We start from the raw sequence: 27,445 nt of genomic DNA, 5'->3' as shown, positions 1-27,445 counted from the left end.
ACACCAAGCAGAAATAGATTTCTCTGTACAAAGTCTTTGTGAGAATAGGAGAAGTTCTGTGTTGTACAGCGTAAGAAATTCTGTGACTGGGGTTGAGGGGCGGTGCAAAAAGCTGATTGTCTTATAAAGACACTCAGAAGGGTCACTGAATTTCCAGGAAGAAGTTTCTAACACACGTAACTCCACGTGTTCAGAACCTGGGTGATCTGTAATTCTGAGTTCTATAAAACCCAACACTGAATTTTATTAGATTGCTTCCTCCTGTTCTGGTTTTAAGGCCATTCCTACCTATTTCATCACTGATTTAACTGACTATAAATGAGTCCTTTACATTTCTCTAGCTGGCTGGGACACTAGTTGAATTGTTACACAGCACAGTTTTTAAAAGTTGACCTACAGCAGTATGTCTTTGCCTTTTTAAAACTAGTATGCCCCATGTTTGAAAAACATAAAAATCTTATGCCCTTTTCTTGGTTGTTATTAGAAGTTTTAAAAATAAGTTAAGGCTGGACATGGTGGCTCACACCCGTAATCCCAGTGCTCTGGGAGGCTGAGGCGAGGATTGCTTGCATCCAGAAGTTCAAGACCAGCCTGAGCAACATAGTGAGACCTTGTCTCTACAAAAAATAAAAAACTAGCCAGGCATGGTGGCCCATGCTCATGGTCCCAGGTATTAGGGAGGCTGAGGCAGGAGGATCTCTTGAGTCCAGGAGGTCAAGGCTGCAGTTGAGCCATGATCAGGCCACGGCACTCCAGTCTGGGTGACAGAGTGAGACCCTGTTTTAAAAATAAAAGTTAAATGCCATTAAAAACAAATGCAATAATTAACTTTCCCACACTATACCTAGTTCGCTCCAAGTCTGATGAGGGCCCCCTCACAGAGCCCAGAGTGGATGGAATCACTGGTAGAAAACATGTAATTAATACCTATTTAACCATGGTTAGTAGCCAGCATAATCAAGGGAATACTTTATTCTCAAATATTTAGTTTTTCTTCTCATTACAGAAGTAATACTTATTAATGCAGAAAATTCAGCAAGGAAAGAAAAACACAAAGGAAATAAAATCACTTAATGGAGATGTTCTACACAAAAATAAAGGTTACGTTTTGATGCACTTCACTTCTGTATTTTTTCTGTGTGCGTTTTAAATACTCTTGTACTATCTATTTATGAGATGGAGTCTCGCTTTTGTCACCCTGGCTGCACTCGGCCTCTTGTACTATTTAATAGCTAATATGCATCAAAAACATCCCATACACAAGGTACTGCAAAACTTTCACCTCGATTTAAAGAAAATATTGTGAAGAAAATCATTGTAGGCTGGGTGTGGTGGCTTACGCCTATAATCCCAGCGCTTTGGGAGGCCGAGGCCAGTGATCGCTTGAGCCCAGGAGTTTAAAGCCAGCCTGAGCATCATGGCAAGACCCTGTCTCTACTATAAATACGAAAACCAGCAGGGTGTGGTCACACTGCCTGTAGTTTCAGCTACTTGGGAGGCTAAGGCGGAAGGATGGCTTGAGCCCAGGAGGTTGAGGCTGCAGTGAGCCATGGTCGTGCCCCTGCACTCCAGCCTCAATGATGGTGTGAGACTGTCTCAAAAAACAAATCATTGTACACAGATCTCTGGCTTCTCTCTGGTGACCTTGTAAGGCAACATATGAAGCGCCTCATCATTCCCCGAGATTGTATGCGCTTGATCAACAGGAAGGTTGCTGAGTTTGACTTTGAAGGATCTGGGTATCAGCAGCATGAGGCTTCGGCAAAGACGGTTTGTCCACTGGCAATCACGTGTCTGTAGAGCTGTGATTATGTGTATGACGCCACCTTGTGCAGATCTGGCCTCACTGCATGCAGGAGGCAGGCAGTGAGCTGGGGGGCCGGGGGGAAGCTGGAGCGTGGTCGTGGTTAGGTTGCAAACTCAGCTGCAGAAGACAGAGCTCAATATCCCGTGGCTTTGGAGAGAGGCCTATTTCTTCATCGTGTTTAACAGCCCAGGGGCAGCGGAAAGGCCTGGCAGGGTGGCTGTGCCCTTGGCATCACTTGCCATCTTGTCTGTATCTAGCCAGAGGGATGGACTAAGGATTGCTCACGAGGGCAGTCCAGGGAGGCACACATCACTTCCTCTCCTTTCCCATTTGCTAGAACTCAGCACCACGGTCAGGTGCTGCCAGAGGCTCAGGAATGTGGTCTCTAGCTGAGTAGCCCTAGGCCCACCTAAAAGGTGGCTGAATGGTCTTTGGGCCAACTAGCAGCCTCAGCACTCCTGGTTCCTGGAAAGGTTGAGGGGCCACGTGGTGTCTCCGCTGGTTGTCACATTAGGTGATCATGTATTAAAAACTTTGCCAGGAGGAAGCCGGAGTTGAAGCCAAGCCTGAGTGCCAGGAGTGTCCTGTCACGTGGAGGGCATGCTGGTCCCAGTATGAGCACGTAGGGAGCAGCGCTGGGCCATGTCATTGCTCTGGAGAACTTCCTCGCTGCAATGGTCCTGCCTCTGCCCAACCAGGGGTAGTTCTGGGAAGGGAACTGGTTTGTTGGTCAAAAGCTCTTGGAGTTTGACCAAGGAACAGGCACCTGAGCGGGCTGTTGCCTGGGGAACTCTATTTTCTCTAGAAGCCCAAAAGGTAAAATGTAGGGGAAGAGCTGACCTGGGAACTGGTTTTGGTTAAAAGGTGAATTGGGAGCATCTTAGGGACAAAGTGGGAAGGGGCAGGGGACCTACCTAAGGTAACTTTTGTCCATTTGCTCCAGTAACGTGTTGGTGCATGGTGTTAGTTACATAGTGGTACAAACATGGGCTCTAGGGCCTGACAACCAGCTGTCCAGACAGGTGACTCTGAGCACATCTCCAGGGCCCCTCAATCTCTTTCCTCATTTGTAAAGTGGGGTGATGTCTGTCCCACCCATATGACAAGGCTGTTACGAAGCTTCAGATGTACATGAAATGGCCTTGAAAGCTACAGAGCAGCCTACAACTAGGTGTGTTCATGACAGGATGAAGGGCATTTTATTAGGAAGAGGTCTCCCTGGAGGACTATGGAGCAAACACAGATCCGACGATCTAGCAGGGACCAGGAGTTCTGAACAAGCCCTTAAAGACATGGGATTTTGGCAGGCAGGACCAGATAGACTTTGCCGAGTGACCATGTGTTAGATGCTGTGTCTAACCCATTAATTCCTAAACGTAATCTACTCAAACCAAATTCTCTAGGCCAAAAGGGCTTTTTGGCCTTTATACTCAGGGGATACCAAAAAAGGACATAAAAATGAAGCCTTCTACACTCCACTTTAAAAGACAGTGAACATAATATGACCTGTTCTGGAAGCTTTTTATTGTTGCTCCAAGTTTAAGAATTTTCACTGATGGCAGAAAACCAACACTTAGACAGCCTCCCGCATAGCCCTGCCCAGCTTCTGAATCTTGGTCTTGACAGACATGTCAACATACTTCTCTCCAATGCGCACAATCATTCCACCCATGATTGACGGATCAGTCTACAAAAGAAAATCGACGCAAGTGTGAAAACGCACTCATCAAATGGGACATACACAAGTGTTCTGAAAGGCTCAATGTGCTACACAAATGTGAGAGGCTATAATTACACCTAGAAAAAGGCAAAAGTAAAACTGCACAGTCAGATCATCATTTACATTTAAAATAAAGACAAACTTTTAACTACAGAAAAATTAGTATAGAGTTAGATCTAATATTTCACTAGTACTTTCTGTAGCCATTTTAAGTTTAAAAGAACCTGAGGAAACATACCATAAATAATTTAAAACCCACCTTAGCCTCCAATTTCAATACTTGGCCTTGACTCAGGAAGCTCTTGAGGACAGTTTTTAATTCAGAGAGTGTGGCTTCTTCTAAAGGCTGAAAGGCAAAACCACCCTTTCAATTTAGATAAAGCAAAACAGAAACTTCCAGAGTTAAAAGACTCCAGGCCCACATCACCAAGACAGGCCTTGTGAGCACCTCCCTTAGCCACCTGGGCCCATCATGGAGCTGCTCTGCAGCGTTCACTCCTTGTTCGCGCTGGAGGTTCAGGGAGCACAGGAAGGCCCTGCCTCACAGCATCACCTGGGCAGCTCCCACTCGGTCATTCATGGACTGCCTATAAATGCCACTTCCTCCCTGCCTCTGCTCTGTGTGCTAGCAGTACAACCTGGAATTAACAAGGAAAGGCCCTCAAGTTTCTAATGCCTGAAGACACAGCCCCACCAATGCAGGAGGACGCAGGCCCCTCCTGGGGCAGCCCTGGGGTCACAACATGCACCTATCATGTCCTTGGGTGAAAAGTTGCCATTTTAACCTGGTTTTACATCTTCATGTTTCCCTAGCTCTGCTGGCTGTTCATCTCCCCGCATCCACAGCTACCTGGAACTCTGGCAGGCCACTCCACTCTCTGAACCCCAGTGAGAGAACCTGGAGCAGCTGGCTTTTTCTGAAGTCAGCTCAGCTCCATAATCTACTTTAGAGCAAGCACCTCAAATATGCAGACTGCACTCTCCTCTCGGCCCCAACTCTTACTCCTGGTTAGTTATAATGTTAAAGTGTTAAGTGTTATAATGGTGAAAATGAAAAAGGCTATTAAAGCAAAGGCCTTTTTTTTGAGACCGAGTCTCGCTCTGTCACCCAGGCTGGAGTACAGTGGCGAGATCTCACCTCACTGCAGCCTCCGCCTCCCAGGTTCAAGCAATTCTCCTGCCTCAGCTTCCCAAGTAGCTGGAATTATAGGCGCGTGCCACCACACCCGGCTAATTTTTGTATTTTGAGTAGAGACGGGGTTTTACCATGTTGGTCAGGCTGGTCTCGAACTCCTGGCCTCAAGTGATCCACCCGCTTCAGTCTCCCAAAATGCTGGGGTTACAAGCGTGAGCCACCACACCCTGCTGCAAAGGCCTTTTTTCACTTGTCATAAATCGTACCTCCCTAGCCCCTCCTCCAAGAGCCTAAAAAAATTTAGCAAAAAAATTTGTCTTTGTAAAGATCTGACAATATCCTTTTTTGGGGGTAGGGGGTGGTGCTGTTGGCCACAGTCTATTCTTATTCAAAACATTATTTACTGAGACTAAAAGGTTACAGAATTCTGAAATATACATACCCTCCACTGAGACGTGTACAAACTGCCAGGTGCCTGTCTATGCCAGACATTTCACACCTACTATCTCCCTTCATGTGGGCAGCCCTGCAAGGCCAGTGGTTATTATTCCCATTTTACATATGAGGGAACTGAGGATCAGAGTGGTTAAGAAACTCACCTAAGGTCACATCAGCAAGTGAAGACTAGTCCCAATATTTAAAACCAGACTCTGTATTTCTAAAGCCTGTGCTCTTAGTCATTCATCAAGATAATGTTTTTCAAACAGTACAGACTCACGGACCCAGTAGTATCAACATCAAAAGCATTAGTAACAGTTGGTTCTAAAATCTTTTGCAAAAGTATCCTTTAAAAGAAAATCATGTCCTTGTGGTTGGGCACGGTGGCTCACACCTGTGGCCCCAGGACTTTGGGAGGCCAAGGCGGGTGGCTTGCCTGAGGTCAGGAGTTCAAGACCAGCCTGGTCAACATGGTGAAACCCCGTCTCTACTAAAAATACAAAAAGTTAGCCGGGTGTGGTAGCGGGTGTCATAATCCCAGCTACTTGGGAGGCTGAGGCAGGAGAATTGCTTGAACCTGGGAGGCAGAGGTTGCAGTGAGCTGAGATTGTGCCACTGCACTCCAGCCAGGGTGACAGAGTGAGACTCAGTCTCAAAAAAAAGAAAGAAAAAGAAAGGAAGAAAAGAAAAGAAAAGAAAATCATGTCCTTGTATTCACTGAAGAATGCCCTGCACCAGTGCTTCATGATGGGTGACTGGGGGGCAGATGAATCTCTAATCTGCGCCACACTGTTAGGGATAACCGGTGCAGCCACAGAGGGCTCCCTGCCTATGTCTGGGCTGTAATGATTTGCAACCAGGCACATGTTTTGTGGGCACCAACTACTGAACTACAAATGTGCAAATAAGTATGATGTGCTGGGATGCCTCTCCTTGAATCTGTGCTAACTAGAAGGTCAGACTGTCCTTTAAACACTTAGAACTATTAATCTGGATGAGGTCAGGTGCTACAAATTCCAAGTAAATCTACCACACTCTCCTGTTTTCCTGTAGAGTGAGCTACATTACATTTGACTGAGTTACATAGGGAAGAAAATATGTATTTAAGACAATAACAAAATTAATTCTAGGGAGGCAATGAAGTGTAGTAAAAGGAATATGGATTTCCAAGAGGCCTTGAGGCCTGTGTTCAAATTCTAGTCCCACCTCCTATGACTTTGGGCAAGTGACTGCATTTCCCTGCATTCGGCTTCCTCATCTGTAAAATGAGGATAATTATACTTCTATCTCACATGAATCTTTTGATACTGAATAAAATAATAAAGTACTCAGCATATAGTAGGGTTCAATAAATGGTAGCTAATTATAGCCCACTCTATATAAGATACAAAGGCCCACCCATTCTACTCCTTCCCATTCACCACCACAAAAGATGAAAGGTTTGCAACTCTAGTTTCAGGCCAGGTGTGGTAGCTTACACCTTTATTCCCAGCACTTTAGGAGGCCGAGGCAGGTGAGTCACTTGAGCCCAGAAGTTCAAGACAAGCCTGGAGAACACGGTAAAACCCCCACTTCTACAAAAAATACAAAAAAATTAGCTGGGTGTGGTGGGGGTGCACTGTAGTCCCAGCTACCCAGGAGGATGAGGCAGGAGGATCACCTGAGCCCAGAAGGTTGAGGCTGCAGAAGTGTGATCACGTCACTGCACTCCAGCCTGGGTGACAAAGTGAGACTGTCTCAAAAAAAACTCTAGAACTCTAGTTTCAGTAAACTACTTCAAGCGGCATTTATAATATAATTCAAACATATAATGGAGTCTAAACCACTCTTTTCTAACACAGTTTGATGTACTTTACATTTAACCCAGGCCTTATGAATAAATCACTGGTTACAGAAGCACTAATAAGATACATGCTGGCTTTTCCAAAGCAAAGGGTCACAGAAGCTGATATAAAAATGAAACAAACATCCCAGGTGACAAGTGACCTTTCCCCATTTCTTGATTTTACCGTTTTTTCCTTCTTCCTGCAAAAGGTGGCGCATGTAATATCAAGGCAAACACAGCAGCAACAACCCATTACTTACAGATGCAGTGGTCACCGTGCAAGGCACCTCTCCGCGATGGACACTCATCATGGTAGAAAAGGCAGAAACGACTCCCTGGGCATTGCTTAAGCGACCATTTTCTGCAAGCAAATCTGGCAGAGTGAAGGTGTCTCAGTAACACGAAACTCACTTGAACAAGTTATTCATGAAGCCGTATACTCAACCCAAAAAACAAACTTAGATGTGTGGCCTTAAAACACCATATTCAGGGGTGCATGCCTATAATCCCAACTACTGGAGGCTGAGGCGCAAAGATTGCTTGAGGCCATGGGTTCAAGACCAGCCAACATAGCGAGATCCCAACTCTACAAAAAAACGTTAGGGCTTGGTGGTGCATGTCTAGAGTCCCAGCTATTCAGGAGGATGAGGCAGGAAGATTGCTTGAGCCTAGGAGTTTAAGGCTGCAGTGTGTTATGATTGTCCTACTGCACCCCAGCCTGGGTGACAGAGTAAGATCTTGTCTCTTAAAATCACAATATATTCAATGTCCTTTAAGAATATGAATGGAGGCTGAGTGCAGTGGCTCACGCCTATAATCCTAGCACTTTGGGAGGCCGAGGTGGGCAGACAGCTTGTGTCCAGGATTTTGAGACCAGCCTGGGTAACATGGTGAAACCCCGTCTCTACCAAAAAAAAAAAAAAAAAAAAAAAAAAAAAAACCTCAAAAGTTAGCTGGGCATGGTGGGGCATGCTTGTAGTTCCAGCTACTCAGGAGGCTGAGGAAGAAGGATCACTTAAGCTCAGGTGGCAGAGGTTGCAGTGAGCCAAGACTGTGCCACTGCACTCCAGCTTTGGTGACAGAAAGAGACACCCAGTCTCAAAAAAAAAGAATGAAGATACAACTTGTTATTTAAAATGCATATTCGATTTTGTTTTTTTAAATAGACTGTACTGACAAAGATTTAAATTAGTAGGTATGGGGGGTTCTCACCCATACAGGTCTGCAACAGACTTCTTGTACTCAGCTTGCAATCTGATTTTCATATTTACGTTACAGATTATACGTTTGGCTACAAATTCAAAGATGATACCGTAAACACACTTTCTTTGCAATTTTTATTTTGAGCTGGCTATGACGATCTGAAAAGCAATCCAAACCAACAATGGCAGCTTCCAGTCAAGCACCTTCAGTTAACACACTGCCACATGGTGGCTCACGCCTGTAATCCCAACACTTTGGGAAGCCAAGGTAGGCAGATGGCTTGAGCCCAGGAGTTCAAGACCAGGCTGGGCAACATGGAGAAACCCCATCTCTACAAAAAATACAAAAAATTAGCTGAGTGTGGTGGCATGCACCTGTATTCCCAGCTACTAGGGAGGCTGAGGTGGGAGGAGCACCTGAATCTGGGAGGTTGAGGGTGCAGTGAGCTGAGATCGTGCCACTGTACTCCAGCCTGAGTGACAGAGTAAGACTCTGTCTCAATGAAGAAAAAAAAGAAAAAAGAGAGAAAAGCAGTCCAAATGTACCCAAGAATGCAAATGTCTCCAAGGATCAAGGTATACCCACAGGCCACAAACCATTTTCTTGGTAGGTATCATATTGGCTGCCTCCACAGTTGAAACTACTGACTATGCAATTAGACACGCTTAGGTCCTAGCATCCTTTAGACAGTGCTCCTCACACTTTAATATGCAAACAATTCACTTAGGGAGCTGCTTAAGATGCAGACTCTGATTCAGCAGGTGAGGCCTGAGATTCTTCACTGCCAACAGGCTCCCAGGTGATGCTGATGCCCATGGTCCATGGACCACATTTCCAGTCACGGTTTTAAGACACCTCAAATGAAAAAGTTCTAATACTCACTGATCAGGTTGGTGGTGAGGGGAGAGAACCTCTCTTTTGCTGTGATGTCATTTAGGCTTTTCACTTTAATAGAACGCTTCACATAGGGATTCAAAACAGAAGCAGCCACTTTGGGTTCCTTCAGGATTTGCTGAAAGTATAAAAAAAAATTTCTTAAATTTTTTAGAGCACAAATGATGTGCCATGCACACACTTTCTTCTTTTTTGGAGACAAAGTCTTGCTCTGTCGCCTAGGCTGGAGTGCAGTGGCACAATCTTGGCTCACGCAACCTCTGCATCCTGGGTTCAAGCGATTCTCCTGCCTCAGCCTCCCAGATAGCTGGGATTACAGGTGTGCGCCACCATGTCTGACTAATTTTTGTATTTTTAGTAGAAAAGGGGTTTCGCCATGTTGGCCAGGCTGGTCTTAAACTCCTGACCTCAAGTGATCCACCCACCTCGGCCTCCCAAAGTGCTGCGATTACAGGCATGAGCCACTGTGCCTGGCCATACACACACTTTCTTATGAATTAAGTATTTTATGAATTAAATTAGCACTGCCAAAGAACTTATGACAAAAATATTATAATCAAACAATTTTCTGACTGCCTTTCAGAATACACTGCACTGCACCAGGATTTTATATAGGATAGAATGATGTTCCTCAAAAAAATTTAAAAATACTGTATGAAATTTCTTAATTTTATTTTTGCTTTTCAAGAAAGATTATAAAACACTAAGCAGCCAAACTTCACTTGACTGCATATTTTAATGTATTTAAGAGTATTAGTCTGGCTTTTCTAGCAGTGCTATTTCTAAAGTGCAGACCTCAAAACTGTGCTCTGACTGCAGAGGCCTCCTCACTGCTCCCTTGGAGGGGTCCTGCCTCTTACAGTGTCCAGGGAACCCAGCAGATTCTGCAAGACCTCTGGTGCTGCCAGAGCAGCCAGACCCAAAGAGTCTGGGAGACAGAGTGGACAAAAAACAGGAGCACAACCATCATGGGAAACGACCTTCTTCTCATTTTGTTATATCACAAATATCTGCATTCAGTGACCAAGTGCAGCTTCCAGCATGTTGCTCCAGAGTTCCAACAAACCAACAATGGCAGCTTCCAGTCAAGCACCTTCAGTTAACACACCTCTCTATGCCTTTCAATTACTCTCCTAGCACCTCCTCCCAGGCTCCTGGCCAGAATCCTGTCTCTGATCCAGGATACTGGTCAGATACATCATCCAATGCTAACATTTCCACTTGAGTGACCCCACAGAAATGACATTTTTCCATAAAAAATGCAGGCATACACAGATTGAAAGCATTCTGGAATTTGGGTTACCTAGTTTTTCATGTTTATCTGTGTCTCCTGCATCATCCAGAGGACAGTGAGTATGATGCTTGCATTATCCTTCCCTCTTAATGCCAAAACTCTGCTAATATTCAGAGTGTCTTCAGATAATTGCCTCCCTTTTTCTCCATGTCTTGACTGACTTCCAGGCTTTAGACAAACTCCATTCTAATGCCCACAATCCAAGTCATTCTCTCCATTGTAAACACGATTGTTTCTGTTTAAAATGGGCATAACTGACAAGTAGCAGACAATAACCATCACCTCCAAAAACGCCTGTGTGAGACCCCGTCTGTTCCTGCATGCCCTTCCTCCAAATGTCTCCAACAACAGGGCTGGGTTCCTGGGCTCTGTGAGAATCATTAAGAGTTTATCACACCAGCTAAGACCTTAAGCATTATCTGCAGAGGTAAATGGATCAAGGAAGGAATATGGAGCTAAAATTATTCTGCCTGTTAAGACGGAAGTTCCAACAGAAGCTCAAGTGAAAAATGAATAAAACATAAACAGTACAGAACAGTAATACTTATAGACTATACACACGATGATTAATATAGAACATAAGAATTATTATTCTATACAACTGGCCTATGAACTGTTTTTCCTAAACAATAAAAACTTACAGACATATGAATTAAGGAATGAAGAATCTTTTTTTTGTTTTTGAGACAGAGTCTTGTTCTGTTACCCAGGCTGGAGTACAATGGCATGATCTCGGCTCACTGCAAGCTCCGCCTCCCGGGTTCACGCCATTCTCCTGCCTCAGCCTCCCCAGCAGCTGGGACTACAGGCGCATGCCGCCATGCCGGGCTTTTTTGTATTTTTAGTAGAGATGGGGTTTCACCATGTTAGCCAGGATGGTCTCGATCTCCTGACCTCGTGATCTACCCGTCTTGGCCTCCCAAAGTGTTGGGATTACAGGTGTAAGCCACTGCGCCCGGCCAAGGAATGAAGAATCTTAAAATCAAGAAAGAACAAAACTTCCTCCGAAGAGGCTATATACCAGACTGCATCTCCTTCACCTTTTTTAATGCAGACCTTACTGCCAGTGGTAGCAGCCAGAAAATCAAAGAAAGAAGCAACAGAATGTGTAGAAACTTGTTAACTAGAAAATTCAGTGAAAATGAAAGCAGACATTCTCCTATTGAGTTACAATGTAGGCTTCTGTTAATACGGTTTATTTATTCTGCTTTTCATGTTTAAAAAAAAGTTACAAACATCCTGCAGCAGCCTCACAGTCTTTGCCTGTCAGTCCTCTATTACCCCTGGGAAGCCCATACCCCTTTACTAACTCTGCTGCCCAGCGTGCCCCAGCCTGTCATTCTTCTGTCACATTTTGGGAACAAAATAATAATGAAAAGGTCTACATGGTTACTTCTGGGGTTCTGACAATTGCAAAGCATCTCTACCAAATGAAAACAACCTGTAAGACATGTCTGAGCCTCCTCTGATTCTACAAGCATAAAATATGGCAATTAAAACCCGAGGCAAAGGTTTTATGAAAACAAATTCTCCGTAAAACCAAATCACAATATATTCTAAAGACCTAGCCCAGAAGCATATAATCTTTTTTTTTTTTTTTTTTTTTTTTTTTTTGAGATAGTCTTGCACCATCACCTGGGCTGGAGTGCAATGGTGCGATCTCAGCTCACTGCAGCCTCGGCCTCCCAGGTTCAAGCAATTCTCCCGCCTCAGCCTCCAGAGTAGCTAGGATTACAGGTGTTCACCACCATGCCCCGCCAATTTTTTGTAGTTTTTAGTAGAGATGGGGTTTCACTATGTTGGCCAGGCTGGTCTCAAACTCATGACCTCCTGATCCACCTGCCTCGGCCTCCCAAAGTACTGGGATGATAGGTGTGAGCACCGTGCCCAGTTATAAGTATAGATTTTTAAAGGTAGCTTTTAAATTCTCCACTGAAATAGCAATTTTCCTAAATTATCATCTATTTTAATTTTACATTTCTATCTTTTCTTAGCCCCAAATCTTGGTTCCTAATATTAATATCCTTATATGTATCTGTTTCTTCTTTTTATATGTTTTATAATAACAAAAGCCCAACATTATCACTAAAAACGTGTTTACAGAAAATGGCTTTTTCCCAGTTCTTTTTCTTGGAGGATACACCTCATTAGGAATGCAGTCAAACAACCAAAGGAAAAAATATACAAACAGGAACTTAATATATAATGAATAGGAAAGCTACTTACTGCTACTCTCAACAACTCCTTTTCTACTTGCTCCAACTTATTCTGTTTTGATGCAGCAGAATAAAGAGCCGTGGCATAGCGACCTTCAATACCGTATACCTGAACAGGAGGCTTTAAAGAAAAGGTGAAATAGGAGAGGAAGCAAAAAGGAAAATCAGTTAATAGTATACTGTCAAGAGCAGAATTTAAAATGTATATTTTAAAAAATATATCGTTTTAACACAAAACAGTTTAAATGTGTCACCCAAGAGCTGCCCTAAATGGCAATTTGCAAGTAAATTAGGGATGTTTCCTTGGTCAGGTCACTCAAATCTTTAAGCCTCCAATTCCTCATCTGTAAAATGAGGGGCTTAGTAAGCAGGGTCTAAAGTCCCTTCCAGGTTTACCTACCTTTATCAATTACTTGTACTTTAATTTTGAGATGAGCTTATGTTTCCTTTAAACTCAGTAACTATTTAGTTTCAAGTATGGGACGTTGTGAACACTGATAGACAGTTTCGAGTATGTTAGAGCTAGGAAAACAGGTGTTTATGAAACACACAAATATACTTTTATACATTTCATACTGACACTATACATTTTCCCTTACATAGCCTCCCTATCGATGTTCAATTTAACAGAGCCCTTTGGCAGTTCACAAAAAACCTGATGCTTGAATTATTTTTCACAGTAAACTACAGACTTTTCTTCTACCATCAGTGTGTAACTACACGTTCTTAGTGGTGCTGTATGGCTGTAGTGGGAAAGCTCAAGCCTGGATGAGAAAGATTTAGTTCCAGTCCAGCTCTAGGACTAAGCTGAGTAACCTCAGGTACATTTTCCCAGGGCTTCAGCTTCCCCTTTTGTAAAACGGGAAGACCAGTTACTCCTGAACACTGTTATGAGGTTTTTAAGCTCTCACATGAAGGACAAAATGATTTTGATCATTTGATTTGAGATTTGGGGCTGGTAATGAGGACAGGACATGATAATTATTTTCCTAAATCCCACCTGATGTGGGTTCATTAAGGACATAGGCTGGTATTATGATCTTTCCTTTACAAAATTTTTCCAAGGGGAGGACTGGCTCACTGTTGATTTGGTGGGGAAAAGTGTGGGTAGGATAGTTGACCCAGCACATCTTAGAGAAGTTCCTGCTTCCTGACAGTTGATTCAATTCTCGATCACAAAGGAACTTTCTTTAATCAAATAAAGAATTTCAAAATAACCTACAGAAATGGAGTCAGACTTCATGTTCCAACAGGGTTGTTACCAGCTGTTAGTCATGTATCATTTCTGGGGGCCTTCTGGGGAACTTCATTTATTATGTGTCACTGATAGTCCTCTTTATCCGGGGTCAACTGGACTACTTCCGGTTTGAAAAGAAAGGGACGGGCAACTCTCTGAAATAGTGAGCCTTCTTTCTCTCCTAGTGGAGAGAAAGAGTGTGAAGAGTATGAATATTCCTAACCAGAATGGAACATAGAGAATTGCAACAGAATTGCATTAGAAACCAAGGTACCTTGATTTTAATATCAACTCCTGTAATAATTTCCTGTGATAACTTGGGCATGTCATTTTGTTAAACCTGTTTCTTTCATTAAAAAATAAGTAAATGTTAGCTTCCCTATTTTAGAGGGTTAATGGAAAAACAAATGATTGAAAAAAAAGTTTTCATATTTAAAGATTATGCATGGGCCTGTCACAAAGCAAGTATTCAACACCATTCCTTTCCACACCCTACGCACACATCACATTTTGGGAACCACAAGTCGTGCAGAAAGGTTTAGATAGTAACTACACAAAAATCCACGTCCTAACTGTACTGCTGTTTGACTAACACTTTCACGTGCTTATCATTACAGAAGAATATAAATTAACATACCCTCACAAGCTTGGCAAACGGTCTGACCACAGAGGTACTGAAACATCGCACCTTGAAGCAATAAAGGAAAATAGATCAAACAAGATTACTCGAAGGATTTCTGCACGTAACTCAGTAACAACATCAACAACAAATTTTTAATGACCTTAAAAGCATTAGTTTTGTCTCTTTGTATCTTCACATGTTACATGAGGATGAGCTACTTATTATTACTAAGGAGTAAACTTACCCAACGAGGATTATCCCAAGTTGCTTGGGAAATCACCTTCTCACTAACCTCCTAGCTCGCTAGGAATGGACCGAGGCTAGCACACCCGTATGACAGAGAAAACACTAACTTCCAAGGAGTGTACGTTTCAAAAATATTTAACCAAAATTCTGGCGTTCCTATTACCACACCCTTGAGCAGATCATTTGCAACAGATGTACCCTTCTCGGAATCCAAATGCTATCTGAAAATAAAGATGAATTTTTTGAGTACTGCCGCAGAGTTTGATCTGACAAGAGGCCCTACCTCTGCGAGACAGTCTTACAGTTTAAAAATCACCTGCAAGCGCACAGGTCACAGATCACAGGTCACCTTCAAATACTTCCAGCTATGGAATGTGTTTTATCCAAACTGCTTGTGAGGATTAAGACTTTGTAATGCTTATGTAAAAATTACCTAAGATGCCAGGAAGGGGTCATGATATGTAAAGCACCATGGTGATATTCAGTACAAAGAGCATACAATTTTTTCAAACTCCATCTTCTGGGTGATTCTGTGGGTTCAAATCTCAATTCTACCACTTACTGGCTGAGCAGTCAAAGACTCATTTAAACTTTTCGGCCTCATTTCATTTATAAAACTGTGAAATGTGTTTTACAAATATTCCTTAGCATTAATAGTAAGTGATCTCTGACAGGTTTTACCACAATGGCAAAGGAAGCTGATTTGGAGGCTAGGCCATGCCCCTTCCCCGGAATTCAGCAAACGGCAGACCCCCTCTCCTGCGCCCCTCAGGCTAGCAGCTTCTTGGGGCTGTGCTCGGAGGATGCCAAGGTCACGGCACGCACAGCCCCGCGCCTTCCGCCCCGTAGGCATCCCGGGGGACAAACGCTGGGTCGTCCTGAGTCGCTCCCACTCGCCGGGTCCCATAACCTTGGAAGACTGCCAGACTTCCCCAACCGAAGCATCGCACCCTGGTGCTCGGGGTTTGGTACCGGTCACCCCAGCAGGGATCCTACCACTGGCTCTCAGGATCATGTTTCTCTCACCTGCCGGGAGAGACCGGACACTCCTGGGGCGGCCATCTTCTCCCGGGCGGCTGTAGGTCAAACCCGAGTGGGAAGAGAGAGGCGCGCAAGAGCGCACGCGCACGTTAGCGTAACCGCTAGGTTCTCTGGGAAGTGTAGGCGTAGGGCGTCAGGCCGCAGGCGCAAAGACCTCCCTCCGGCTGGGAGTTGTAGTTCTTAGCAGTGGTAACGGCTGGACCCTTGCGGTGGAGCCAGAGGGCTTTAACTGCACGTGAAAATGAAATCATTGTTACTGGCCAAGCGGCCCTCACTGTAGAATGGATTTGCTGTTCCCAGTTTTAAAATTTACATTTAGATAAATATAGTGGTATTTGTTCCATTTCACAGTTATTACCAGTGTCACTGGATTCTTGACTCTTCCTTCCCAGCATGCTAAAGCCTGAATCAATGGCTTTTTTTCACGTTGCACACAAAGACAAAACCAAACCAAAACAAAAAGCCCCCAGGAGCCTTGCAGCTCCAGGAGCGGACACCACGTCCCTCTTACCTGGGCCATGACTACCCATTGTTAAATAAAAAATTATTCAATGATGCTTGTTAAAGCATGGTAAGGAAGACTTTATTCAGGACCATAGCGATGGGTATAGGACCAGTGCAACCGGGTCTGGGAGTGGGCGGAGAGATTGGGCTCAGCTCCGAAAGCAGCACGGACAAATGGGAATTTATGGCCAAGGAGCAGTGTGGGGGTCAGTGGATAGAAAATTACTAAGAGGAAACTGGGGTAAGGGGGATTCTGGCTAAAATGACCTAGAGGAATCTTGTAGAAGACAGGTCAGGGTGATCAGACATCACCTGGGGGATGGTGAAGGATGGGGACCCTGATCAAATATTAAAGATGATCGGTTATCGAAGATTGGGGCTTCTGGCTGAACTGACTTAGCAGTTTGGCTAAAACTGGATTTTACAAGGAGGTGTATGGATAGGCCTCCGAGAAGGTTCAGAAGCCTCACTGAAGTTTGGCCAAGCAAAAGCAAAGAATCTCTGTGGCCCTCCATTCCCCTCCCCTCTCACCCATCTCACCTGAGTATAGAACTGAGCTGTTGGTGTGTGAGGGCAGGTGGGATTCTGATACCTAGATTCTTGATTATGGCTAGGGCAGAGTGGCTAGCCGAGCATCAGGCCTAAAGTAGAACGTGGGTTTGAACAAATTCGATATTGAAACTGAGAACTGGATACTAGCCTTGGATATAGTTTCTCTTCATCCATAAAAACAACCTATCTTCAACCCATTCTCTCTAAATAGAACTCAGTCGAATTTTCTCGTCTGTTGGAGAAGAGACTGGCTGGCAGAGCAAGGGTCAGTATTCCTGTTTATAATAGTGGGGGTTCTGTAATCAACTTAAAAGAAAAGTACTCTGCTCAGATGTATTATAGAAACACGTTAATTCATTATTTTTCACTTTTAGAGAGTAGTTTTCTCATTATTACAATTTTTTTTTTTTTTTTTTGAGACAGGGTCTCACTTTGTCACCCAGGCTGTAGTGCAGTGGCATGATCTCAACTCACTACAACCTCTGCCTCCTGGGTTCAAGTGGTTCTCCTGCCTCAGCCTCCCGAGTAGCTGGGACTACAGGTGTACACAACCACATCTGGCTAATTTTTCTCTTTTTAGTAGAGATGGGGTTTTGCCATGTTGGCCAGGCTGGTCTCGAACTCCTGACCTCAAGTGATCCGCCTGCCTTGGCTTCCCAAAGTGCTGGGATTAGAGGTGTGAGCCACCACATCCAACTCCCTAAAAACTTTTTAAAATGTAGAGAAAGATAAAGATGTAATTGTCCTCTTTTCTTCCACTCAGAGGCAATTGTTGTAAGTATTTTGGTGTCTTGTTTCTCAACATTTGTTTAGGCTGTGGCCTGAACTACCCTGGCCTGAATCCCAATCAGTTCCTTGGCCCAGTTATATAACTTCTCTGTGCTTCAGTTTTCTTATCTATAAACTGGGTATTATAATAGTATCTGCCTATAGGTCATTAGGAGAAATAAAAAAGTATATATGTAAAGTGCTTAGAACAATTGCCTGACAGAGTGGTACTCATTAATTTGGTCTTTTTTTTTTTTTGAGACAATGCCTTGCTCTGTCACCGAGGCTGGAGTGCAGTTGTGTGATCACGACTCACTGCAACCTTGACCTCCTAGGCTCAAGCAATCCTTCCACATTAGCCTCCCCAGTAGCTGGGCCTACAGACATATGCTACCAAGCCTGGCTAATAAAATTTTTTTTTTTTTTTTTTTTTTTTTTTTTTTTTTTTTTTAGAGATGAGGGTCTCACTATGTTGCCCAGGCTTGTCTCCAACTCCTGGGCTCAAGCAGTCTTCCCACCTCAGCTTCTCAAGTAGCTGGGATTACAAGTGCATGCCACCACACCTGGTTATGTTAGTTCTTTATTTTGTTTGCTTTTGTTATACATACAGATTAACAATCTTTATACAACTTGGTATTTTGCCTTTTTCTTTAATGCAAGAAAGAAAAGGATGCAAAATTACATATGAGTTATGCATTCATGCTTATAATATAAGCCTATTTCCAAATTATAAAAGTTTCTAAGTATCATTTTAATGGCTGTAGGGTAGTCCATCCAGTGAATATTCTGCAACTTAATTATTCTATGATTTTTGAACATAATTCAAATGGTTTCCTTTTTTTTTTTTTTTTGCCATTTTAAACAATACCGAATCTCCTAAGCATATTTAGACATAAATTTCTTTTCTTTCTTTCTTTTTTTTTTTTTTTTTTTGAGATGGACTTTCGCTCTTGTTGCCCAGGCTGGAGTGCAATGGTGTGATCTCAGCTCACTGCAACCTCTGCCTCCTGGGTTCAAGCGATTCTCCTGCCTCAGCCTCCCAAGTAGCTGGGATTACAGGCACGTGCCACCACACCCGGCTAATTTTTTTGTATTTTTAGTAGAGACGGGGTTTCACCATATTGGCCAGGTTGGTCTCGAACTCCTGACCTCAGGTGATCCACCCGCCTTGGCCTCCCGAAGTGCTGGGATTACAGGCATGAGCCACCGCGCTCAGCCTTCTTTTTTTTTTTTTTTTTTTGAGAGATGGTGTCGGCTATGTTGCTCTGGAATACAGTGGCTCTTCACAGGCGTGATTCCCACTAATGATCGGCAGGGGAGTTTTATTTTATTTTTATTTTCATTTATTGATTTATTTATTTTTTGAGACGGAGTCTCACTCTGTCTCCCCCGCTGGAGTGCAGTGGCCCAATTTCAACTCACTGCAACCTCTGCCTCCGCGGTTCAAGCTATTCTCCTACCTCAGCCTCTAGAGTAGCTGGGATTACAAGTGTGTGCCACCACACCCAGCTAGTTTTTGTATTTTTAGTAGAGATGAGGTTTTGCCATGTTGGCCAGGCTGGTCTTGAACTCTTGACCTCAGGTGATCTGCCCGCCTGGGCCTCCCAAAGTGCTGGGATTACAGGCATGCGCTACCATGCCCGGCCTAAAAATGGTAATTTTGACCTACTCTGTTTCTGGCTTGGCTGGTTCACCCCCCTTAGGCAACCTTGTGGTCCCCTGCTCCTTGGAGGTCACCATATTGATGCTGAATTTAGTATAGACACCTGACCGGCATAGTGCACCACAGCTGAGAGCTCCTGGACTAAAGCGGTCCTCCTACCTCAGCCTCCCAAGTAGCTGGGACTACAGGTGCACACCACCACGCCCGGTCATTTTTTTTTTTTTTTTCATATTTAGGAAAATTTCCAAATAGATTTCCAGAATTTACACAACTTGGTGAGAGAATGTGAGTACTTTAACAGCCTCTGATGCATGAGGCCGAGCTGCTTTTCAAAAGTTTTAATCGATTTATAGTTTCTGTAGCAGCACATGAAAATCCTTGTTTCACTCTACTTTGCAAACTTTCAGAGACTATTTTCAAATAAGCCTAATGAAAAGTATTCAGCACATTATTTAACACAATTTAGTGAGCAGCTATTATGTGCAGCCAGCTGTTCTAGTCCCTGAAGCTAGAACAGGATACAAGACACAGTGCCTACCTTTATAAACTTTATATTCTATGAGAAACTGCAAAACCTGTGTTTTCTGAAGTGTGGGTGTTAACAGATGTAATACAAATAAAAAGTTCTAGGGTCAAATATACTTGGGAAACTCTAGACTCTGAATATAATTGAGATGGTTTCCGTTTTTTATGGTTTTTTTTTTTTCTATTTTATTTTATTTATTTGCTTATTTTTTGAGACAGGGTCTTACTCTGTTGCCCAGGCTAAAGTGCAGTGGCACAATCATGGCTCACTACAGCCTCAGCCTCCCAGGCTCAAGCAATCCTCCCACCTCAGCCTCCTGAATAGCTGGGACTACATATGCACACAGTCACGCCCAGCTAATTTTGTATTTTGTAGACACAGGTTTTCACCATGTTGCCCAGGCTGGTCTTGAACTCCTGAGCTCAAGTGATTCTCCTGCCTCGGCCTCCCAGAGTGCTGGGATTATAGGTGTGAGCCACCTCACTTGGCACCCCCCCTTTTTTTTTTTTTTTGCATTTTAAACAATTCTGAATCTTCTAAGCATCTTTTTTTTATATCTAGAAAAATCTTGAAATACATTTCCAAAACTGGAACAACTTGGTGAGAGAAAATTGAAAAGCTGCATGGAAAATTAATTATAAGGAGAAAAAAGAAAAAAAGAAAATTAATTATAAGTAAACTGTAAGGTTGCACAGCAGCAGAGAAATGCCCTCTATGTATTTTGTGTTTACCGCAGGATGATCTCGAACGCCTGGCTTCAAGTGATCCACCCACCTTGGCCTCTCAAAGTGCTGAGATTACAGGTGTGAGCCACCACGCTTGGCGCCCTGCCCCCAACTTTTTGACATTTTAAACAATTCTGAATCTTCTAAACATCTTTAGACACACTTTTTTCATATCTAGAATAATTTCCAGCCACTTGCACATCTCCAAAATAGTAGTTTATGGTCATTTCAGTTTTAGGATTTAAGTGGTTGCCCATATATGGTTTCATTTTTATTTTGAGTTTTAGGATGACTCAAGACGTAGGTGGGCTTGGTATTCCCCCATTTTACAGATGGTGAAAAGGTTTTGGGTCCTGCTTAGGTAGCTTGTCTAGGAAATGGCAATTTGCATGTCAAACCCAGGCACCTGCACCAAGTCCAATCTCTTTCCATCTCTGTGGTTGAATTTGAATAAGTGAATCATTCAGGATGTGTTTCTGGAATGGGATTTTGAAGCCGGTGTATTTTAGTGGTGTGGGCAAGGGGAGAAACACAGAAGCCCTGAAGCCTGATACCCCTGTAGCCACACCTCCCTCCTGCCTGCGCTTGGATTTTTGGGCGCCTGTAGGCAAATCACTGCGAAGTCAGGCCAGGGCGCCATGTGCGAATTCCGGTGTGGAGGGAGCGGGCAGAAAATTCCCAGCTGTGACACTGCCACACCCTCTGCTATGCAAGGACACAGCATTTGGAAAGGGACAAGAATTGTGTCCTACAGAAGGGAAGAGACCGGGCACGGTGGCTCACACCTGCAATCTAGGTACTTTGGGAGGCTGAGGTGGGCTTATGGGCTTGAGCTCAGGAGTTCAAGATCAGCCTGGGCAACATGGTGAAACCCTGTCTCTACAAAAAATAAACAATAAAAAAAAAAATTAGCTGGGCGTACGCGTGTGGTCCCAGCTACTTGGGAGGCTGAGGTGGGAGAATCACTTGAACCCTGAGGGGCAGAGGTTGCGGTGAGCTGAGATCACACCACTGCGCTCCAGCCTGGGTGACACAGTGAGACCCTGTCTCAAAAACAAAAGAAGGGAAGAGACTTAGCACTCTGCAGTTATAGCACTTCCTGTCTGCACAAACTCAAATCATTTAAAAATGAGTTATTTTAATATTTTAGTACTTGAGGCCAATGGAGTCAAAGGCACTTGCCCAAGGCCACAGGGCAAAACTCAGACGTCTAAGCTGGATGTTTTTGTTTACACTGACCTTCAATTCAAAATAAATATTGCTCACTGTTTTATTTTCTCTACAAAGAAACCATTTGCAGTGGTAGAAATGAGCAGTGTGGCAGCATCAGACCCTCACTGTACATGCTTTTAAAAAAGTGACTCAAACGCTTAAAAAGTGACTTAAAGGCTCATGCCCGTAATCCCAGCACTTTGGGAGGCCATCTGCGGTCTGAGACGGATTATCTGAGGTCAGGAGTTTGAGACCAGCCTGGCCAACAGGGTGGAACCTTGTCTCTACTAAAAATACAAAAATTTGCCAGGCATGGTGGTGAATGCCTGTAATCCCAGTTACTCAGGAGGCTGAGACAGAAGAATCATTTGAACCTGGGGGGCGGAAGTTGCAGTGAGCCTAGTTTGCACCACTGTACTCCCTCCTGGGCGACAGAGTGAGACTCTATCTCAAAAAAAAAAAAAAAAAAAAAAAAAAAAAAGTGACTTAAAAGAATGTTTTTTGTGTGTGACAGGGTCTCACTTTGTCACTCAGGCTGAAGTGCAGTGGCAAAATAATGGCTCACTATAGCCTCAACCTCCCAGGCTCAAGCAATCCTCCCACCTCAGCCTCCCTACTAGCTGGGACTATAGGCATGCACCACCATGCCCCCAGCTAATTCCATTATCTTTTTGTAGAGATGAGGGTCTTGCTATGTTGCTCAGGCTGGTTTTGAACTCCTGGGCTTAAGCGATATTCCCGCCTCCACCTTCTAAAGTGCTGGGATTAAAGGCGTGAGCCACCATACCCAGCCAAAAGTGACTTTTCCTTTAACTCAGAAAGAACTCTTCCAATCTATACTAGTCAGAAATCTGAACTAATGTTAGTGTGGAAAATGCTCACCACACTCAGTTTTAAAATGGCAAAAAACTAGAAACACATGTCTGAACATAAGAAAATGGCTTTTTAAATGGCATATTATGTAGCCACTAAAATGAGATTTTTCAGGGCTGGGTACAGGACTATAGTCTTAAACCTATAATCTCAGTGCTTTGGGAGGTCGAGGAAGGAGGATCACTTGAGCCCAGGAGTTCTAGATCAGCTTGGGCAACATAGTGAGACCCTGTCTAAAAAAAAAAAAAAAAGAGAGATTTTCAAAAAGTATTTAATGACATAAAAAATGCTTAATGACATGAGGAAAAATTACAAACCACATTCTGTATTTTTCTACAATGAGCACATGTCACTATTATAATCAGAAAAACAAGGGTGACATGATCCTGTCACTTATTAATGGATGTATCTCCCCTTCATCTGCTGTGGTTTCTGATAACACAGCTTCTGACATGAAGGCAATTGCCTCAAGTTAAGGAGATCCATGAAAGACTGAGGAATTGGATCAGATTACCTCTTAACTTTCTTCCAAAGCTTAGCTTTAACATAGACTCCTCCAACCTGGGGGAATTTTCTTTAGCTCTGCAGAATGCAGATAAGGATGGTGTTTGTTTAGGGCAAAGAGTGGTAACAACAATTTCCCTTTGCATTTCTTTTTTTGAGTCAGGGTCTTGCTCTGTCCCTCAGACTGGAGTGCAGTGGCACCATCACAGCTCACTCGCAGCCTCGACCTCCCTGGGTTCAAGCGATCCTCCTGCCTCAGCCTTCAGAGTAGCTGGACTACAGACGTGAGCCACCATGTCTGGCCCCTATACATTTTGTTACACCAGAAGGACTTGAGAAATGTTTGCATTATTCAAGTATTTATTTATCTTGGGGTGAATTCCGCTTCAATTTTGTCTTTCTTTCTGTTCTTTTCTTTTCTGAGTTCATTTTAAAAAACTGTGCATGAATCCTTTCTAGCAGACCAGAGCCACTTGTTGTCTTGGAGTCATGGGTCTTTATATGTAGCTGGTCTTTCTGTTTAAACCCAAAGGATGGGAAAGTGCCCTTGACAGCTTTCAGCAAGGGTCTCTAGCATTTACCCCACTAAAGGGGGCTTTAGGGGAGTCATGCCAATCTGCCGAGGTCGCTGGGCTGGAACTGATCAGGCTTTCAACCAAAAAAAGTTTTGACAGAAATGGACGATGGGATTCCAGGTTACTGAATCATTTTAAACTGTTTATCATTAGGATTTGGTGCATCTGCTAGAGAAAAACAGCATCTAGCATATCTAAAAACAGCTTGGTGGTTTTTTGCCTCTTTAGAGAAAGCTGCTTTAGGAGGGTCTGTAGTATAGACCTCCTGGATCTGGAAGGTGACAGACGGAGGACCCCAAGCCGTGGGAACTGGTCATCTACCGTGGGGTCCAGGCCTCTCCCCACTGCAGGTCAAGCCCATCTTAAAGCCACCACCTGCTTAGCGCTCAAGGTCACGGCTCTCAGCCTGGTCCAGGTGCTGAAGGATCATCCCAACACTAGGGGGCGCCATCTCCTCGCATTGTGAAGAAGCCTCTGACGTCGGGATGAATTTCCTTCTAGAGCTTTCGTTCTCCAAACCTCGGTGTTGTGCTCGCTACCATGCAAGAAAGAATCGGAGTATTGTGAGGTCTGCGAATGAAAGGGTCCCTTGCCAAATGCTCTAATCCAGGCTCCTGGTGTTTGCAAGCCCAGATAGCTACAATTTCTTGTCCCCTGGCTGCAAACCTTCTAGGAGTTTCTAGCCTTAGAAACCCTAGAAACAAACCCCTTCTAATGTTTCAGCTCCACAGCCCCTGCCCACCCAGCCCCTCAGACTTCCCATAGCAACCCGGGTTGGGGTCTTCTCGCCCAGGTTTTCATATCTGCTCCACAGGCTTCACAGAAAAGTGCTGCTGGATTGGAGCAGATCCGTAACTCTGTTATCAAAGTCCTTTTTCTTTTGGGGCTGGAGCAGTTCAGGGAGAAGTTATGCCACTAAATGGGTGCCTTGTTGGGGAAGACGGTAATGACAGTAGGAATGAACAAATGATAAACAGCAGAACATTCTTCTGTTCATTGATTTGAATCAAAACAGCCTATAAATTGAGATGAGTAATGAATGCATTAAGAGTAAACTGGACCTGCTCGGTGCCCTGTTTTGATGTCATGAAGTACTCTGCAATTCCAGCTGCAACCGAACCTTGGGGCCTGGGGGGCCTGGGTCACTGGGATCTGGTTATGATCCTGTTGTTCCTGCAGATCAGGTTCTGCAGCCCCAGGGCCTGGGTTGGAATCACAGCCCTTCCCTTCACCAGCTGTGTGCCTTGGGCAAGTCACCTAACTTCCGTGCCTCATTTCCTCACCTGGAAAATGGAGATAGTGATGGTAGATACCATGTAAATTATGTAACACCTGCAAAACATTTAACACAGTGTGGGCACGGAGTCAGATGGACGAGATGACCACAAACTAGAGCTGTTACTCTCATCTCCAAGATGCAGTCCCCTCTAAATGCAGTATTTTGTCTTTCAGTAGAGGCAAGATGAATGTAAACATGGATCATTCTTCATTATGGATTTTTTTTTTTTTTTTGAGATGGAGTTTCGCTTTGTCCCTCAGGCTAGAGTGAGTACAGAGGCATGATCTCAGCTCACTGCAACCACCGCTTCCTGGGTTCAAGTGATTCTCCTGTCTTAGCTTATGGAGTAGCTAGAACTACAGACGCGCCCCACTACCCCGACTAATTTTTTTGTATTTTGAGTAGAGATGGAGTTTCACCATGTTGGCCAGGCTGATCTCGAACTCCTGGTCTCAAGTGATCTGCCCGCCTTGGCCTCCCAAAGTGCTGAGATTACAGGTGTGAGCTACTGCCCCCAGCTTTCCGTTATGGAATGTTAATGCTTTATTTCATTACCTTCTTGTGTTGTGGCTCAGACACTACAACAGAGCTTCGTCATCTCTTTCTAAAAGCTGGGAAATGGTTATTGTCAATGCCAGCCCCATTTTGGAGGCACCTGGCTGCAGGGGACCACAGCTAAGTGAGTCAGAAGTGGGTGTCTTCATCTGAGAGTTTACAAGGGAAGACAGACTAGTGATTTTAGAACAATCAGCAATCAGGGCACATTGGCAAGCAAGCAAGCATAGAACACGATTTATTTTATAAAAAAGAGCATTTATGTTGGGTCCAAACAAAAATGTGAGAACGGCTAAGGCTTTGTAGGAGTTCAGCACGAAAAATGAAATTATATGGTAAAAGAATAAAGAGAAATTATACATTTTTGTTCTTTATATAATTATTTAGCTGGAGCAAAAGTGAAAGTAAAAGTTGGGGCAAGGAAACACATTCAGATGTGGGGAAGTGCTCCCGGAACGTGGGACAGCGAGTGGCGGAGTCCGATTTTGAAATGCCCCAGAGAGAATATGATCTTCCTGGACCCCATAGCGGGATGCACCACCCCAAAAACTGTTGTCAAAGCTTGGTGACAGAGGAATCATTTTGTTTCTTCTTATCCATAAAAAACACACAGAAAGGAACACTTGCTTTGTGGATCCTGGTAAATCAGGCTGGCGTTCTGTTTGGGGCAGTGCAGTTTGGTACAAGGAAGTGGCCACCGCTGACCCCACGGAGAGGCTGGGAAAAGCGTAGACGAGGTGACTGGAGAATAAAGGAGGCTTTTTCTAGCCCAGGGTTTAAAGGCAGCCACAGTGTCTGTAGCAAATGAATGAGTGTGACCTTGGAGATGGCCCCTCGACCCGAACGTGGTAAAGAATGCCATGCTTTTCATTTTGCGGGACACCTCCTTGGGGGAGACTGGGCTGGTAGCATATTTCTATGGGCTTATGGTTCTGTGGCTAGAATTGTAGGGCTGGATAAAAGCACTGGCTATTTTGAGTTTTTAAGCAATCAGGGGGTTATTACTGGGGTGGTCTTTGGAAACCAAGGCCAAACCTGCAGGACAGCAGAGTAATTCAGATCATCTATATTGTATGGCTTGAAATGGGATAGAAAGCCATCTCCTAGTTCATTCCTTCATTTATTCATTCATTCATGCAGGCATGACCTCTTTAAACAAACATGTGTGGCTTATGTGAGATCATGATAGAAATTGTAGGGAATAGAGAGGCAACCAAGGCTGACCCTATAAGGAGCTGTCACCAACTCCCTTTGAATCAATTTTAACTTTTTTTTTTTTTTTTTTTTGAGACAAGGCTATTGCCCAGGATGGACTACAGTGGCTCAATCTCAGCTCACTGCAACCTCCGCCACATGGGTTCAAGCCATCCTCCCACCTCAGCCTCTCTCAATTACCTGGGACCACAGGTGCACATCACCACACTTGGCTAATTTTTGTATTTTTTGTAGAGATGAGGTTTCATCATGTTGGCCAGGCTGGTCTTGAACTCGTGAGCTCAAGAGATCTGCCTGCCTCAGCCTCCCAAAGTGCTGGGATTATAAACATTAGCCACCATGCTTGGCCTGAACAAATTCTAACTTTCAAAAATCACCTTTTCTTTGTTATACATTCAAGAAGACACTGAGATGGGCATTAGACTAACATCAAGCTAAGTGGCATATAATTTCATAAACTCTGAGCTTTCTCGAATATATCTTTTAATTTGTAGGAATTCCTTGTACACCTGAGCCCCAGAGACACAGCAAACTCCAGTCATAGCTTGGCAATTAAATGAAAGAGAGAGAGAAAAAAATGATAAAAACAAGCCGTTCCAGTTGGCAGAGCCTCATGGTACCGTTCTCAAAGTGGTTGTTCATCAGAAATGAAGTTGGCAGCATCTTAGGGGCATTGGATCAAGTCAGTCCACTTGTGACAAGGACAAAAGGAGTAGTAGTCTTTCCTCTTGTGATGTGTGACAGCGCTGCTCACCCTGGAATTAATGGGGTTTACATAATCCAGATTTGCTGATGTCCTCAGGGCCTGGAAATTTT

At 43.9% G+C, this 27,445-nt stretch overlaps 2 protein-coding genes across 31 annotated transcripts in view; one reads left to right on the top strand and one right to left on the bottom strand.

Moving 5' to 3' along the window:
- Positions 1 to 27,445, top strand: part of MRPS6 (mitochondrial ribosomal protein S6) — a 519,933-nt gene that overhangs the window by 57,584 nt on the left and 434,904 nt on the right. The gene's annotated exons all lie outside the window — the stretch shown is intronic.
- ATP5PO (ATP synthase peripheral stalk subunit OSCP) overlaps positions 3,314 to 27,445 on the bottom strand; it is a 1,173,690-nt gene continuing 1,149,558 nt past the window's right edge. For 10 of the 30 annotated variants that reach the window (XM_050784681.1, XM_050784674.1, XM_050784675.1 and 7 more), the window contains exons 2-8: positions 15,664 to 15,722; positions 14,407 to 14,457; positions 12,543 to 12,653; positions 9,011 to 9,140; positions 7,186 to 7,298; positions 3,787 to 3,873; positions 3,314 to 3,494 (exon numbers count right to left, since the gene is read on the bottom strand). In XM_050784681.1, the coding sequence (XP_050640638.1) occupies positions 3,381 to 3,494; positions 3,787 to 3,873; positions 7,186 to 7,298; positions 9,011 to 9,140; positions 12,543 to 12,653; positions 14,407 to 14,457; positions 15,664 to 15,699 (642 nt within the window). In that variant the 5' untranslated portion in view covers positions 15,700 to 15,722 and the 3' untranslated portion in view covers positions 3,314 to 3,380. Of the gene's footprint in view, positions 3,495 to 3,786; positions 3,874 to 7,185; positions 7,299 to 9,010; positions 9,141 to 12,542; positions 12,654 to 14,406; positions 14,458 to 15,663; positions 15,723 to 26,244; positions 26,249 to 27,445 lie in introns of those variants that run through there. The other 20 variants (XM_050784668.1, XM_050784696.1, XM_050784669.1 and 17 more) reach the window with 3 other exon arrangements.

Source organism: Macaca thibetana, chromosome 3, assembly GCF_024542745.1.
Source record: "Macaca thibetana thibetana isolate TM-01 chromosome 3, ASM2454274v1, whole genome shotgun sequence".
NCBI classification, from domain to species: domain Eukaryota; kingdom Metazoa; phylum Chordata; class Mammalia; order Primates; family Cercopithecidae; genus Macaca; species Macaca thibetana.
The sequence above is the reverse complement of the archived record's forward strand: the minus strand, read 5'-3'. Positions and strand labels throughout refer to the sequence as shown.